At 38.2% G+C, this 16,944-nt stretch overlaps 1 protein-coding gene and 1 long non-coding RNA gene across 5 annotated transcripts in view; one reads left to right on the top strand and one right to left on the bottom strand.

The window, feature by feature from the left end:
* Positions 1-15,845, bottom strand: part of Gm16685 (predicted gene, 16685) — a 77,297-nt gene extending 61,452 nt beyond the window's left edge. Inside the window, exon 1 of the long non-coding RNA NR_168341.1 lies at positions 15,741-15,845. This is a non-coding gene — a long non-coding RNA (predicted gene, 16685). The remainder of the gene's footprint in view (positions 1-15,740) is intronic.
* Il7 (interleukin 7) overlaps positions 14,790-16,944 on the top strand; it is a 41,733-nt gene continuing 39,578 nt past the window's right edge. For 2 of the 4 annotated variants that reach the window (NM_001313888.1, NM_001313889.1), the window contains exons 1-2: positions 14,790-15,379; positions 16,382-16,735. Coding sequence is in view for 1 of the 4 variants with exons in the window: in NM_008371.5 (NP_032397.1) it covers positions 15,370-15,379 (10 nt within the window). In the remaining 3 variants the exon portion in view is untranslated. Of the gene's footprint in view, positions 15,380-15,656; positions 15,920-16,381; positions 16,736-16,944 lie in introns of those variants that run through there. The other 2 variants (NM_001313890.1, NM_008371.5) reach the window with 2 other exon arrangements.

The following is a 16,944-nucleotide window of genomic DNA, read 5'->3' as shown; positions in this document are numbered from 1 at the left end:
GCAAATTAACAACAAAAGAAAGCCTAGGCAAAGCCATCATTTAACACCACAATGTCAGAGGAAAGTGCAGACTTCAAAGGAGAGCTCATGTCATTGAGCAGAGAGAAAAGGGGGAAGATATCTCATAAAGTTAGTGTACACCTAAAGCAAAACTTGACCAAGATGGTATAAAAGAAATCAAAATTATTTTTATTTAGGGCATTGAAAAAAAGCATTCTTCTAACTCATTGTAATACTCTAAGCCTGGACATATATACGCCAGTGGACATATCCAGACTCCATCTACCTTGGCTGGAAAATTCTTGTATGCATCATTCTTATGTGACACAGAAAGTCCTGGCACAAATATAAAGTATTTTTGCTAAGTTGATGGACTTTAAAATGGCAGAATCGCTCCTCCACCCCATCCCCGCTCAAGTCTTTGGTTTTCCTTTCTGTCCATATACGAACAGAAACTACAAAAGGGACTTTCACATCATGTCCATAAACACCCACACTATTATTCCTTCATAAAACATTTCTGAATAAAAGGTTTCATGGTTGAGACATTACTTCATCAATGAAAAAGTTACACTAATTTATAATCATTTTTCTATAACCCTAATCTACAAATTTGGTGCAGAAACAAGTAGATTTGTTTTTAAACAAAGTTTAGCTTTGTTTAAACAAATTAAACAAATTTGAGCTTTGCTGAACATGGCTTCACCATCACTATTAATTATTGATGCAATGATGAACAAATTTATGAAGTGCAAACATTTATAGAAAAAGATAGTGCAGAACAAACCAAAGTATAATGAGGGGAGTTTAACTGGTGAAGGGAGTAGTAACTGCTGGAGGCTTCAGAAGCAGAGGCAGGGAGCAGGCAGTCAGGACCTCAGACCTAATGTGGTTTTCACTAGCCCTAGAGGGATGAGTAGGTTGGAGGTGACATTGCTAGAAAGACGCCTTTATACCCACTCAACATTCCTTGTGCATGATGATCAGTTTACCCATGCTCCAGGATGGCAGTTCTCAGAACTGCCTCTCTCTCTCTCTCTCTCTCTCTCTCTCTCTCTCTCTCTCTCCTCTCTCTCTCTCCTCCTCTCTCTCTCCCTCCCTCCCTCCCTCCCTCTCCTCCTCTCTCTCTCTCCTCCTCTCTCTCTCTCTCCTCCTCTCTCTCTCCCTCCCTCTCTCCCTCCCTCCCTCCCTCTCTCCCTCCCTCTCTCCCTCCCTCCCCCCTCTCTCTCCTGCTAATTCTGACCCATCCCCATCTTCCTGATGTCACTCTCTGCTGGGATTTCCTACTTCGTTAGGAAATTTGAAGTGATCTGAAGCCACTCTTCCAAAAACTGACCATGATATATGCCCACAGCAACTTCCCTACACAACCCAACTTAATTCACCAACGACAAATTTTAAAAGTTAATTTTATAGTTTCTACAACTTGCAAAAGCACTTTCTCCAGTTTTACAACAAACCATCATGATGGTCTCCACTTGAGCAGTAACTTATTTCATTCTATTCTATTCTATTCTATTCTATTCTATTCTATTCTATTCTATTCTATTCTATTCTATACTGTTTATGTCTTCCAGTAACTGTGATGAGATGGGTTCTTATAGCTGCAGCCTCCTATAAGCCAAGCATCTTTGACAGCATATCTCCTCTCTTTCAAATATCGACAAGCTACATGTCACTCTTGTCTGATTTTACAAAGAGACTATCAGTATCAACTTTGCAGAATAATTTTTTCTTTCTTTGATTCTCTCTCTCTTTCTTTCCACCCCAGCCTCTCCCCTTTCTCCTTTTATAATTGCTTCAAGCCCCTGTTGCTATTTTTACCTTCTTCTACCTGACCAGCACGCTCACTGGGAACGTGTAAGTAGGAGTTCAGAGCACAACCTGAATTCACACAGGGAGGTAAGCAGTCTTTTCTTTAGTCAACATCCTTTAATGTATTGTTTGCCATCTCTATATCTCAGTTTCTTCTGAAATAAGAATAACAAAACATCCTTCAGCGTGAACAGTCATGGAAATTGTATATACTTCTTTACTCCTAGTCTGAGTTTATTCTCCACCAAGTTGAACTTAGACTTGTGTTTTGTATTCCTTTGTCCAGTAAGACATATAAGATATACCCTGAGCCTCAGTTTCACTATGCCCTGTGTTCTCTTGTTCTTCCTCCTTCAAATCCTGCTGTGAAATGGACATCTCTATAATATTGACTGTGTACTAGAAAACTACAGATAATGCCTTAAGAAAACTTAAGGGAAAATATTGTCAACATAAAAGTCTATAATCAAAAACACATTGCAAACAAGTGGGGAAAGGATAAAAAGATTTTAAGGAACTTCCCAAAATAGAAATCAGCATGTCTTGGTGTAACACTAGGAATTCATAACAAACTTGTGAGGAAGAATAAGTGAAATAAAGGGAAATTCATGAAAGTACCTCTAAGCAATTAAAAACAGAATTATCAGAGAAAACAAGAACTCAGGCAACTAAGCCCAACACAAAAAAATGTCTCTGAAGATGAACTCAATACTTTTGGATATTATGGGGCCATAACGCTAGAGTCAAAGTCTGGGTGCTGTGAAAAAAAGAATACTCCAAACATTCACTGTTTTAACCTGAGAGACTAAATTTTGTCTCTTCATAGTAAGTTATAACAAAGTGAACCAATCCTTCCTTAGAATTTTAGCTTAGTTTCAAAAGTGGATGGTTTGTGAAGTATAAAGCCAAAAATCGCAGGTTAAGATGGTCCCTAACCAGAAATATCATGAGTTACTTAGGCAAAGGAAATGAACTACCCCTCCAAAGGAAGCTAGTTATCACACTAGAACTCCAATTATTTTTTACAAACTAAGTTTAAAATACATATCCAGAACACATTGTGGTTATAATCACTATCAGACCACAGGGTAACCAAAAGGCACAAGAAATTAAACAAAGAGAATTACATCCACAAATACTTCATGACTTGCCACAAATGGACTTTGCATTTATAAAATGAATGCTTGGTCAATAAAAATGCACACACATGTACATATACACGCTAAAAGTAAACAAATTAATAACAGAAACATTAGAAGACAGTAGTGTGAAGCATGAAAAGAAAAAAAAAAAAAAACAAGTGGAAAATATGGTAAAGAGGGTCAGAGACTTGGGGGATACAATGGGAGAGTCTACCATCTCATGGGTAGACATCAGATAGACTGTAACAGAGCATTGTAATACAGAATGAAATTGAAGAAGAAATGGCTGTTAAAACATACTGAGCTGTAGGTTCAAAAACAGTCATGATTACAAAACAAAATAAATGCCTATAAGCATTTACAATACATTATTTCAGAAAAGGAAAGTCTAATGTGGACTGAATACTCTTTGTGGGATAAGCTATTTCAAATACTACAGGTTTCTTCCTTTGGTCAATTTCTAACACCTCTCATGTCTAGGTCTGAGCTTACAAGTGATGGGATATTTGTGTCATTTCCTGATTTGAGGAGGTGGAATAAATCACACTATGGCTGGCTTTAAAAAATAGGATATTTCTGAGAACAAAATTAAGGAGATATGCACATAAGCATTTCTTATAGACAAAACAAACAAACTAATACACTAGATTCCATTATTATTATGCTTTTTCTTGTCAAGGTTAAATATGTGTAATTATTCAGCCAGTTTCTCTCTATAGTTGTTTATCTGTGGAACACCGATTTGTATGACTAAATGTCAAGAGCTTATTCTTTGCCCATAAATATTCTAGAAATTGAGGCTATATCATTGGAAACTAAAAAGTCTCATGCTGTTATATTGTAGTAGCAAGAAAAGAAAATAATCAAGTAAATTTGTGATATGTTAAATGCAGACAAATGATATGGAGGGAGAAGCATGTCAGAGTATCACAAGGGAAACTGTGTGTGCAGGAAGAGCCCATGATATTTTCCACTGCACTTATTCTTTGCATTAAACTATATATAAATTAGTCAAAAAGATCTTTGGGGTAAAGGAATTTTAATTTTTGAAGGGTCTGAGTAGGGCTTACACAGATTGAAAGCATTAGGGAAGGGAATTATTATAAAGTCAGAAAAATAGAGGCATCATTTAAACTCTGGGAAATTCCGTAAACTGTGCAAACCCTCAGCCTAACCTGTAAGACTACAAAGCCTAGTAACGTCAGTTTGCAACCACCCTGCCTCAGTCCAGCCATGAGCTCTGTGAATACACAGTCCCCAGCAGGCTGGATCCACACTTCATCCCACCTACCTGGCTGCTGGGCTCATTTGGACTTGTGAATTCTCCAAGAAGGACTCACTATATTTTAGAGAATTATTAAATCTGTTTTATTATTTTTCAAGCATCAAGCCCATTATCAAATCACAAGCATTTAAAAAATAATATACTGAAATTCTGAAACCCACCTTATGAGAAATTTAAAAAAAAATACTTGATTTTAATTTTATTTCATTTACTTATATTTATATATTAAATTTAATTTAAGTTTGTATTGTATTTACTTATATGTATGTGTGTGCCATGAGTGACATGTATGTGTAGGTCAGAGGACAATCTGCTTATAGGAGTCACAAGGATTGAATTTGGGTTGTCAAATTTGCCAGCAAGCACCTTCATTCACAAAGCCATCTTTGATCCTCAAGAAACATTCTGAGGAATGGATTACTGAGTAATTTAATAGGTGCAAACATTTATGATGGAATTTTGAAGGAAACTCATAAAGAATTAACCCACAGCATGGCAAGATAATTTTAGTATTTATATTAATGGCTAATATGCACAGAGACTCATCCTACTCTTCATTCAGTGTGTGTCTGTCACAATATAAATTGCCAGTTTTAGAAAAGTCTTTTCCTGTGCTCATAATACCCTGACCGGATGGCTGAATGAAATATGTGTGACATGAGATATTTTCAAAATATTTAAAGTACATTGGACAATATGGAGAGAATATAAACAGATTAATTGGAACTTATATCTATTAATCAATTACTGTAGCTTGAAAATTATCAACTTCTCATCCACAATTTAAATTATTATTATTTTTATTTTTGAGATTATTTTTATTTATAATTTCCAACATGAACCTCAAAACCACTATCAAAAGAACTGTGAAAATAGTTTATAAAACATGTTTTATAGATGCAGTTTTTGCAATACAACCTTCTATCTGCCAAGACACTTGCAAAACTGGATTTTGTATTTACAGGGCCACCTAGAAACTACTAGGAGTCACCATAAACATTGTTGAAACTAAATAGCTTCCATAAGTCAGTGTTCCAAATAAAACCAGGCCACCCTGGAATAAAACTCTGGAATGCTTTCTAGATAGCTTGCCTCAACAGGATATGTCTTTTGTATTCTTTAGAATCAGTAGGAACATCAAATGAGCAAAGCTAACATTACAACTCAAATGAATACATTCAAGTTCATAATAATCTTTAAAGGAAACATATGAATGTTCTTTCATGATTAATTATCTTTCTATTATTAGATCATACAACTTACACAGACACACACACACACACACATACGTTGATTTAAGTTTACCTGCACACAATTTTTAAGAGAAAATCTTGTAGCATTATTATCCTTCCCAGTTAAAAAAAATATCTATTAAACCCATGGAAGGAACTATCTCTTAAAGTTAGAATATGTTTTAGTCATAATTTTATATGTTAGTTAATACTTTTGGTTCTGATAAATCACAAATTCAATGTGATTTAAAGGTGGAGTTCATTTGCATTTTAAGTTCCTGAGGGGTGAGATGCTCCACATAGCTTCATTCATGTACAGTAGCTTCATTCTAATGAATGTATGTACCCACCTCTAATGTGATATGCGATGCTCAATCAAATGAGTACCCGCTGAGTATTTAACCACAAACAAGATGGGTGTCTTATTTTGAAAACTGTGAAAACCTAATTGTGCAGCAGCCAATACCATGGAACTAGTCAAAAGATATGCATCAAATACCTAATGCAAGACAAACATTCAACTTGTATCACTACCAAAATAAAGGTCTAGGTCTCCAGTATATTACAATCTGGAAAACTGTCAAAACAGAGTATAGCTGATAAGTATTGGAAAGGAAAAATGACTTGTTTCATATGGGTTGCCATATATCCAAGAAAAAAAACTTAACCATAATTTTAAGGATAAATGGACGGGACATGCTGGCTAAAAGGACTGCATATGAAGATTTGGCACCTATGTGTCATGAGAGGACATAAATCATGAAGCATCCTTTGTGTCGTGTGACATGGCTGGGAAACTGGACGCCCTGGAAAGAGGGACAACAGTGTCTTAACATCTTCGTTAAAAGCTCTATATTCAGAGAGCTATAATAAATTCTATCAGGGGCAGCTGCAGTGGTGAGAGAGCATGGTTACCATCGAGCGGTTGCTATCAGTAGGCCGCAGTGGTTACCTTTATTTTTTCCAGGTTTAGATCCTGGGCAACGATTGAATTTAGAGTACACACTAGGAAGGCCAGGATGTGGAGAGCTAGCTCAGCAGCCGTGCATACTTGTATATACTTGTGTTTAGCTTGAGAGTTCTCTGAGAAGGTTTTTTCACATGTGTTGTTCATGTCATGTAAAATCATGTAGGGAAGCATACTCAAAGAGAATTTGTAATATTGCATCAAAACTAAAACTAACCTGTAATGTCATTTTAGCAGTAAAATTATTAGGAATTTACAAATTATATAGCTAGTACACAGAAAGATATTTATACTCAAGTATGGAGAAAAAATATTTACTAATTAGGCCAAAAATTGTAAAATGGGAAAAATTTTCCACACAAAACTTCTGTCCCCTGTATTTCTGTGTAACTAATTTTAAGTATCATTGAGAGAAATTAGTTCAACCATGTGTTTGATCAAATAACCGTTACTGGAAAGGTTATTATTTAGCTCACTTTAGAATATAGCATTTCATATTACATTTGTCCTTTGGAGAATGATATAAGAAATAATAAATAAATGTTAAGCACAATTTAAATAGATGTTAAACAATAGCTTTGAAGCTTTTGTTTGGAAAAATATTTGTATTTACAATCTATAAGAACTGCATAAGCAACAAATGTAAAAGTAAGTCATTGTGTGTTATATAATATATGTGATTTGGATACTGAAAGTCATTATTTTCAGACAAAAAATTAAAAAGAATCATTTCATGGAAATGAAGTGTGAAGACATATTGACCTAAGTCATGTCATATACAACATAAGCCTCTAATACTGAACCCTACAGGAAACTGAAGTGCAATGTGATGAATGTCTTTCGATTCACTTCCACTATCTGGATTCTTTCAAATAAGGAAAGAAAATAACATAGAAACGTGGCAATTGGTAGCTGAACACAGGAGACTGTGAAACAACTATGCATCATGTGATTTTCTTTGGGTTAATATATACATACATACAGGATACCTATATATGGACAAATTATCATCACAACCAAGGTAGTTAAAGTTTCACATCTTAAATAGTGTAATTTAGCCATGGGGCATACATAGAAATTTTACTGAGCATTTTTTACTTTTTTGTTCTTTAAATTTACTTAATCTATAAATTAAAAGATAGCATCTGTATTGACTCTGTGGTTAAATTTTGTTGCAATATATAATCCTTAAAGAATATGATTAAGTAGGATTTATATTGATAATTATATGTTGATGTAGTTGAGTATGTAGAATATTGCATGGTACATAGTGCTATTTGGTTAACTGTTCTGAACTCAAAGAATGGCCACAAAGGAGAAGCAGAATGATAGGTTAATCTTGACGATTTCCAAGCAGAGATATGATGCTCATAAATAAAACTCAGGATGGCTAAATTCCCTTGTATCATCATAATACACTTAGCGTGATAAAATCACTATAGTTGTCAAGGAATTCCGCAGGCAAATGGAAGGCAAACATCACTGTTGTGTGTCTTTGCCAGTTGGACTTTATTGCTATGTACTACCACCACTGTCAAGTGCAGAGAGACTTGCTGGTGCACCTCAGTGGAAGTGTGAGACACACAGCGACACAAGTGTGTGGGAGACACTCTTGGGAACAGTGTCCTTCAGAAATATGTACTGCTTGAGCTTCCTTTTAATTCATAGGGAAGCAGGGTTCCAGTTAATTCCATTTGCTGATATGCTGTATTGAATTAGCTATGCTTAAAGAAGTGAAATGGCCAGAAAAAAGCCACCAAAGAAGTTTGCTTTGAAGAACAGGTTGGTCATAAATTTTGTCTCTGGTGGTTTAAAATTCACCAAAAATCCTATTTTTTAAAAAAAGAAAAGAGTTGCATCAAGTCTAATTCAGGCCAACAAGATGAGAGCTTTTGGGTTAAGACCCCAGCAATATTAAGGTTATGAAAGAACAATATAGCTCCTGCCCAGCTTGAAATCACAGCAAAAAAAAAAAAAAAAAAAAAAAAAGAAAAAACAAAAACAAAAACTAAGAATGTGACCAGACTAATAGCTGCTTTCTATATTCTAAGAACTTTTTAAACTTAGTTTTTTTTAAAGTTCTTGACAATCCTCTATTGTGCTGTTTCTCTTTGCTTGGTTTGGTTGCATTAGGTTTTAGAAAATAACAGTCACTGCCTGCAAATATCTGTAGTTCTTGGCTGTAGGACTATGCTTGAATAGCCAGTAAAACCATGTGCACAATAATATTGTTTTTCATTGTTTTGGTCTCATTTTAGGCCACATGGTCATGTAAATACAATAAAGGATGGGTATCGAAAAGCTTACAGAGATCAAATAGGAAGCCAACAAAATATTTGATTTTGGTAAAGCCCTCAATTCCATAAAATTTGCTTCAGAAATTTAATAATCTTGTATAGTTTAGAATTACCATCAAAGAGATCTCACTTTATTTTATTTAAATTTTATTTAGATGAGTGTGTGCATGTATATGCAGGAGGCAGGAGGGGTATATGACAATGAATGTGGAGGTCAGAGGTTGTTAGTTGTCAGTGCCTGTTTTATACTTTTTCTGAGACAGGATCTCTTGTATCCTGGTGTACATAAGCCAGCCTAGCTGGCCTATGCACTTCCAGGAATTCTCCTGTCTCTGTCTCCCTTCCCATCACAGGAATGTTGGACACAGCATACACTACCAGCTTTCTCATGGGTTTGGTGAATGCTGCTTAGGTCATTACACATTCCTGTCAAGGATTCTAGCTGCTGGGCCATCTCTGCAGCGTTAAATGGAAGTTTAAAGTTTTCTGAGAATGAAAGTTTCACCAGATAACATAGGGGCAAATCACACACACACACTGGGCAGGGGGAGGAAGGGTGGGAGGAAGAGATTACAAAAGAGAGAGACATGCTTAGAAAACTTCTAAATATCAAGAGAACTGCTAATTGATCAAAGACACAAAGGAAATCAAAGTAAACAACTTCTTTTCATAGGATGCAATATTCCAGCACCATGTCACATCCCATTATTCTCTCCAAAAATCATTGTCTGTCACAAAAACCTCAATCACTTAATATTTCTGCCTTTTGAGATTCCAGTGTGTGTGTGTGTGTGTGTGTGTGTGTGTGTGTGTGTGTGTGTGTGTGCGCACATGCATGTTATTACTTTCATGGCAGTTGGGATGCCTGGTAATTGATACATACCATGGTGTAACAGTCATATCTAAGAACATGGAGGTACAATATCCCTCTCGACTACATTATTAATGCAATTATTATAATATACCTAATCATTCCACATCCTATGTAAGAATTTACAATTACTCCAAGAATCTAAAGTAATAAAATATGCTAGGATAAACCTGGTTTACTTGAAGGAGAAGAAAAACAAAGTAACCCTCTAATGTGACAATAAAATTATTTAAATTAGGGAGTCTTCCATATTAGGAAAACTTAAAATTTCTGCTAGATGTAAGAACTGAGCATGTTATCAGAAACTTAGGCATTTAATTGCCTGTCGGTAGTTGGGATTGTAGCATTCTTGGATATTGGCATAGCTTTATTAGGAGCTCTGATTCTCTATGATCAATGCAAGTCAAGACTTGTTCATGCTGAAGAATTCTTCCACAGGACATAGCAGGATATAGTCTGTGACTCAGAAGGCAATCTTTGACTACATCACATTCTAGGCTGACTGGAACAGTTACTGTTATCCAAGACAAAACAACTGGGTGTCTTCAAATAGTAATTGGATAACACAAAGGGAAGCTACCAAGACATTTAAGCAGAAAGTTCTCAGTTTTTTTCAAAACCTTTTTTATTGAAAGTTTGTTGTAGAAACAATTTCTCTGACTATAACAGCAGAAATTTAAAGCATAGTCCATTCCCAACTCTAGTATATATTTCAGAAGTCCCGACTGCCAGACATATAGCACACAAAAGAACCAAGTAAAGCAAACGTATTGCTCCATAGCTGTGTTTTCTAAAAGGTAACAGAGCAACACTGGACCAAGCGATGCCAGCAGTGTAAAAGTGAGTGTGCAGGGAATAATTCAAAGAGTCAAAAATTATTGATACATAATAGATTCCTATTGTTGAGAATTATAAAAGACTGAAATTGACCTGAAGAGAATATAAGAAAAATAGCAGGTCATTTTAGATTCTTGATTTCATTCTTCCTGCTATTTGGGAACCGAATTTTGTCATTATATTTTTAAATATGCTTAAATCCTTCTCAGAATTGAAAACTTCCATTGTCCATGATATGCTCGTGAAACTTGGGACCGCTCCTTTCATCACTACCAAACATCTCTGAAATTTTGCCTCAACTTCATTGCCTCAGTTCATGCCCCACAGATACCTATTCTGTAGATATCTCTCTGTATGGTTGTCTTCAGGACTAAGCAATCCAAGGGAGTATGAGCTTCAGTTCGTTTCCTTTTCAGGCTTTGTGGATTTTGAAAACGCTGATGTTCCTGGGGTGCTGAGTCTCCTACTTGTCTGTCATTATATTGGCTTTGTTGGTGGACACAGACTTTGCTTCTCTGTCTAGTCTGTGAGGCTTGTGTCTAAAGATCTCTCTCCACATGCATTACCTCTTCATTCTTTTAGCATTTAAATTTCATTATTTTCCATAACTTCATTATTTTCCGTGGCTATAGCCATCCATGATATGCTACATTTACATCTCAACAGCAGAGCTGCTAATCGCTAATTGTATTGTCAGAAAAAAAAAAAATTCTTTCTGAGTAACATAGTGGTCAAAGCACCCTGCCCTGGACTTCATTCCATGAGACTAATTGTGTTTTATTATTGAATTTCCACATATCTTCCACAAAAATAAATAGTTTTATGAAACATTTTTTACAGGGGTTTAGGAACATGGTTCTCAGTTTCTTTTGTGTTATTAGCAAAACCTGACAAAATTGCCTGGATCTCATTTACATGTGATATGAATAACAAACATATCCTAGTTACAGCAAAATGATAAATTCCAATCTGGAGAGAAGCAATTTAAACATAATATCATTGTCAATTTATGTTTTATTTAGAAAGGCAACAAGAAAAACGACACACAAATAAATGCTAGATTGCCAATTAGTAATGTTCAAATTTCATTTTGTGCAAATACTTGAACCATATCTGATTTAGAATTATATGCTAGGAAATTATGTTCTTACTGTAAGAGTGGACTGATCTTCTTGTACACTCACAATAAAATGGGCTTAAACTCCCTTTACTCTCTGGTTAAAATAGTGCCTCATTATTTCCTTCTCAACACACTGAATTTTTAAACGGCACACCCATTTCCCCTTCAATATACAATCACCTTAAAAGCATGGATTGCTACCCATCGTGAACACGCATAGTTAATTCAGCAACTGAATTTGTGAAGCTCAAGGCAAAGTGAAGAGTTCCTTTGTCCAAATGTAATTTAAAATGTTCCTGTCCATAAGAGTAGACCAAGAATGGATCTCTCAAACCACAGAACCCAGACAACTATACACCTAACATATCTACAGTGTTTGTGTGTCTGTGTGTGTGTGTGTGTGTGTGTGTGTATTTCCTATTTTGATATTTTTGTCTAGAAGGATAGGAACTTTAGAAAATATAGCACACTAGAATTTAGATCTCATAGTGCATTGACAGACAGGCAGACAGATAATTGTTATATTTAATCAGGTAAAATGAGTATAGATAATTAATCAAGAAAGTAAGTTTTCATCATGGATGTTGGTATATGCATAGTGCCTCCATAGCCAAGAGGTTTTAATAGAGAGTGCCAGTTCAAAGCAGGCCTGCACAACAGAGAGAGAAATAATTAACTATATTGACTAATAGTTGTAAAGTGTGGAAACTTAAGAAACATTGCTTATTATTAAAAATTTTTCTGCCCTAAGTCAGCATCCTATAATGTATTTCAGTATTTCTTGTTATACAGTGTTAATAATTTTGTAATTATTTCTTCACTTTTTCGTCCTCCTCCCCCTTTCTCCTCTTCCTCTATCACCCCTCCCCTTCTCTTCTTCCTCATCCCCTACCCCTTCCTCTCCTCCTCTTCCTCCCTCACCTCCCTCCCCTCTTCCTACTATTACTGCTACCACTACTACCAGTACCACTACCACTATTGCTCCTCCTCCTCCTCCTCCTCTTCCTCCTCCTCCTCCTCCTCCTCCACTTCTGGCTTCTTTTTTATGATACTGGAGATGGAATCTAGGGGGTTCATGAAAATTAAGCAAGCTCCCAGCCTTTGAGCTATGTCACCAGTCCTGTTTTATTTTGTTACTTTTAAAGACATGGTTTCACTCATTAAACAAATCAGGAACTGAACTTTTAATTCTCCCTGCCTCTGGTTGAGCAGCTAGGGTTACAGGTACCAGGCCTCACATATTATTTCATTTATTTAATTATCAACATTCTAAAAATTCATGAAATATCCACCCCTGTCAATCTGTATGTTCAATTTGTATTTAAAAAGCAATAGCTGATTTAAAGAGCTGGGCTGTTTTTTTCAAAAGGACACTAATTTTCTTAGAATTCTCTCATAATACAATGTAGTTCAAAGGTGTCCATTTTTATCTAACCTTTGAAATTCCAAATGCTTTCTAAATATTCTTTTCAGAAGACATTCTTAACACTGAGGGTCAGAGTCCTGTAAAATACATTTACTTCTCCTTTCCTGGAACTTTAGATACTTTCGCCTCATTTTACTCCAATGTTGCCTATGCACAAGCCTTTCTGGTGATTGTACTAGGAAGGAAGACAGACTTCCCCTCTCGCACTCTTTTGATGGATGTTCTTTGACTCTCCTCTGAAAAGCCCAACAACAGGTGGGGGGAAAAAAGCATAGAATGTGAGCAGTTGTACACCTACGTGTACCCTATGGTCAGGGAGTTTAATACAGCCGCCACAAACCTAGACATGTTTATAGAGTTAGTCTTTAACCACCCCTGCAGCCTCATCTCTGTCTACTGCTTTTCTCCACATCTGAGTTCCAATGACATTTTTGGAAATGTGTGCCTGAGAGGCTCAGTTTCCTGATTTCATTTGCCAGCAATTCCCTGTTTTCTTTCTCTTTCCTCTCTTTCCTTTTTTTTTTTTTTTTTTTTTTTTTTTTGGTGGACATTTTTCCATGTTCCATCGTTGAAATGCTTTCTCACCACAGTAGCTCTCTTCCATCCTGTCATACTGCAACGCTGGAGCCTAATCCTATTCTAGATAGCCCTTCTCTGTGGATGGGAGCTGTCTGGAGACCAGGGCTGCAGTGAAGATAACAAGTACTGTCAAATCTCCTGATGCTTTGAGCAGGATGACAACAAGAGAGACAACAGAGAGGTGTTTAAACAGCCCTGCAGGCACCGGGTAGGATTTATTTTGGAAGTGCACTAAGACAACAGGTTTTACATTGAATGTGGAAAGTGAGAGTCCCTGCAGAGTCCACAGGCCAGTGCCCAGTTAGAACTCCTATGGTCCACACTCTAAATGCACAAACAGTACCTCTCTGCCTCTTTTCACTGTTAACAGACAGAATCTGAAGCTCGTGTCCTGATGTCCGATTAGGAACCGCCAGCTCCAGACCCCTTTCTGAGGTTCCCCAGAGCGTTAAGAGCACACCCACCACCCTAGGGCGTCTTCTTAGTCTACTGTATCCTCCATTATTTACAAGGTTCTCTTCCACAAGAGATTCCAAGCAGACTCTTTGAAGCCAGCCTGCAGGTGTTTTTTATCCAAATTCAGCCACGTGAACTTAGCTCTGTTACTTAAGGAAGCCTCTGTTCCCATGTGTATCTTTCAACTGCAGATAAGAAAACAGATTGCCTCGGCAGAAAACTCCAGATGCCAAAATACATGTAAATTCCTGACCAAGAGTCCTGGCATAGAGCAAATACTAGATATATGAGAGATATGGTCCTGATCTCAGATCTCTCTTGTTACTGGTTTGCACAACCTGCCTTCACCTAAGCAGTGTTTCTCCTGATTATAAGAAACAACACTAAATCAGGAATCCCCTCGGTAATTCAGGCCTATTATTAAAACAAAACAAAACACTTTAATGAAACAATCACAATGGTGATTAGCTATGTCAGGAGATAACTGTGGGAGATAGTTACTATGCAGAACTTCTATGTGCCCCCAACTAATACGAGTTTTGGTTTTCTGAAGCTACCACTTACATACTAGACTGGATGGACTCACAAGAATTATTTGTTCTTAAAGTCCTACCTGAGCAGGTGCATTGCACAGATGACAGGGAGGAAAAAAAAAAAAAAAACAAACTAGAGAACCTAGAGGGGCAGAGGGCGTGACCCTCTTAATCATCCTTCACTTCCTTTTTTTTTTTTTTTTTTTTAAGATGACTTACATCGGCGGCAGCAGAAGCAGCGACGCCTCCTCAGTGGAACTGACTTGCAATAGCGAGCTTTCTCTGCTGCACATTTGTGGCTTCTGTGGACATATTAGTAACCAGCGGTTTTAGCTCCCAGTCTCACAGAGTTGCCAGAGAGGTTAGAAGTCATTTGAAAAGCCTATTAGCCGAATCTTTCTGATCCAGAAGGCCAGCTGGCTTCTCCTGAGCTACTTTCAATTCGCAGCAACCACTGATCCTGGTCCAGGTGACTGGGGAAGACGCTGAGGGTATAAACCCAAACATTGAACCTGAAGACCCAGCGCAAAGTAGAAACTGAAAGTACCCTGCTTAGTCTGCCGGCAGATCCTACGGAAGTTATGGCAAAGCCAGAGCGCCTGGGTGGCCGGTGATGCATGCGGCCCCTCTTGGGATGGATGGACCAGGCGTGGCGTGGGTGAGAGGAGTCAGCTGCCTGAACTGCCCTGCCCAGCACCGGTTTGCGGCCACCCGGTGGATGACCGGGGTCCTGGGAGTGATTATGGGTGGTGAGAGCCGGCTCCTGCTGCAGTCCCAGTCATCATGACTACACCCACCTCCCGCAGACCATGTTCCATGGTAAGCGCTGCTCTCTGGTGCGCACAAGTAGGTGCGCCTAGCGCGCCGGGGACTCTGGGACAGTCCGGGAGGTGCCACCCGCCCCCGCGCCTCCGCACGTCCGGGAATAGCCCGGCCTTGCACTTTGGACAGGCTGAGAGCTTGGCCTCTCCCATGGTCAGCCACTACCCGCGCTGAGCTCGGTTGCCCAGAACCATTGGCACCTGGGCGTACAACCCTGGCGGGCGGGGAGGAACAGTTCCCGAGGCGGTTTTCAGATCCCCAGACCCAGAGCTTCAGTGCGGGAGCCGCGACGCGGTGGCCCCCTGCAGTCAAGACTCAGTAGTCAGTGGTTTTCAGCCACTTTGTCCCTAGCCAGTACCTCTTCAATGCAGCCCTTCCTGGCTTCCTGGCTGTGCAGTTACTCACAGGCTGCCTGGGTTCAGGGCGTTGCTGGGCTCTCGCAGCTCAGAACTTCATGGAGAATGAAAGAGTCGCTCCCAGGATGCGCTTTTAAACCCTAAAGGACAGATCATTGGAAAACCCCCTCTTCTCCCCGCAGTAAGTCTGGGAGTTTCCGATCCAGGCTGTAAGTTGACTTGTTTGCTGGGAACCCAAGTCCTGCGGCTGAGATTGCAAAAGGCCAGATTTTATTTTCCTTCTATATATTTGCTACTTAAGGGAGGCAGAACTTTAAGTACCCATGAGTACAAATTCTTAGCTCCCTGATCAAATCTAATAGGCTTGCATTAGTTTTAAATAAGTAAGGATTTAAAGTGGACAAGAACAGAATTGACAGAGGCTGGAATCCATTTGTAGCTAGAACTAATAGAGATGAGAACAGAATGGAGTGTGAGGAGGTCTACCTAAGGGAATGCAGGTGTTTTAAATACTTCCTCAAGCAAGAGAACCTATGGAGGTGCAGGATCTAGCCTAAGGCTCTTTCCTTTTGCAACCCCATTGCAAACCATTGTATTGGTTTCCGGCCCACTGTTTTAGGTACAATTACTTCCCCTCTCTTAGGTACTAGCGAACCAAAAACATTTGAGGGAGTACTTATCAGAAACCAAATAAAAGATGTGGAGACCTGAGAGACTGCCCAAGAAAATGATGGAAGGCTGCCAAGGTGCCCCTGCAGGAGCTCACTGTACAGCTAGAGACACCGCATCCCTGTCTTCTTTGCAATGCCCTGGGTTCTGAAATTGCCTTTCACTTTAACCCTTGGATTACCTACAACCTGGAGAGATAAAAGGACAAAGGAAAAGCAAAGGTGTAATTTAAACGAGGAGGCTTTTCCCATTGAGATACATCCATATCGGACATGCCTTATTTTCTTAGTAAAGAAAATATGAAAATATTAAACTCACGGGAGTTAAAGTAAGTGGCTTTTTTTTTTTCTTTCATTTTCGGTCCAAAATTTACTAGAGGCGTGGGTAAACTCCATCAAGGCTGTGTGCTGTGTTTCCACTTTGTTATGTCGGGACACCAAGTAAACAAGGATTCACTCGCTGACGCTCAATTGTGCTGCCTCATTATGAATCAGCATACATTTTATTTGTATACTAATAAAAGGAAACAATGAGAAA

The sequence above is a fragment of the Mus musculus genome, chromosome 3, assembly GCF_000001635.26.
Source record: "Mus musculus strain C57BL/6J chromosome 3, GRCm38.p6 C57BL/6J".
NCBI lineage: Eukaryota > Metazoa > Chordata > Mammalia > Rodentia > Muridae > Mus > Mus musculus.
The sequence above is the reverse complement of the archived record's forward strand: the minus strand, read 5'-3'. Positions and strand labels throughout refer to the sequence as shown.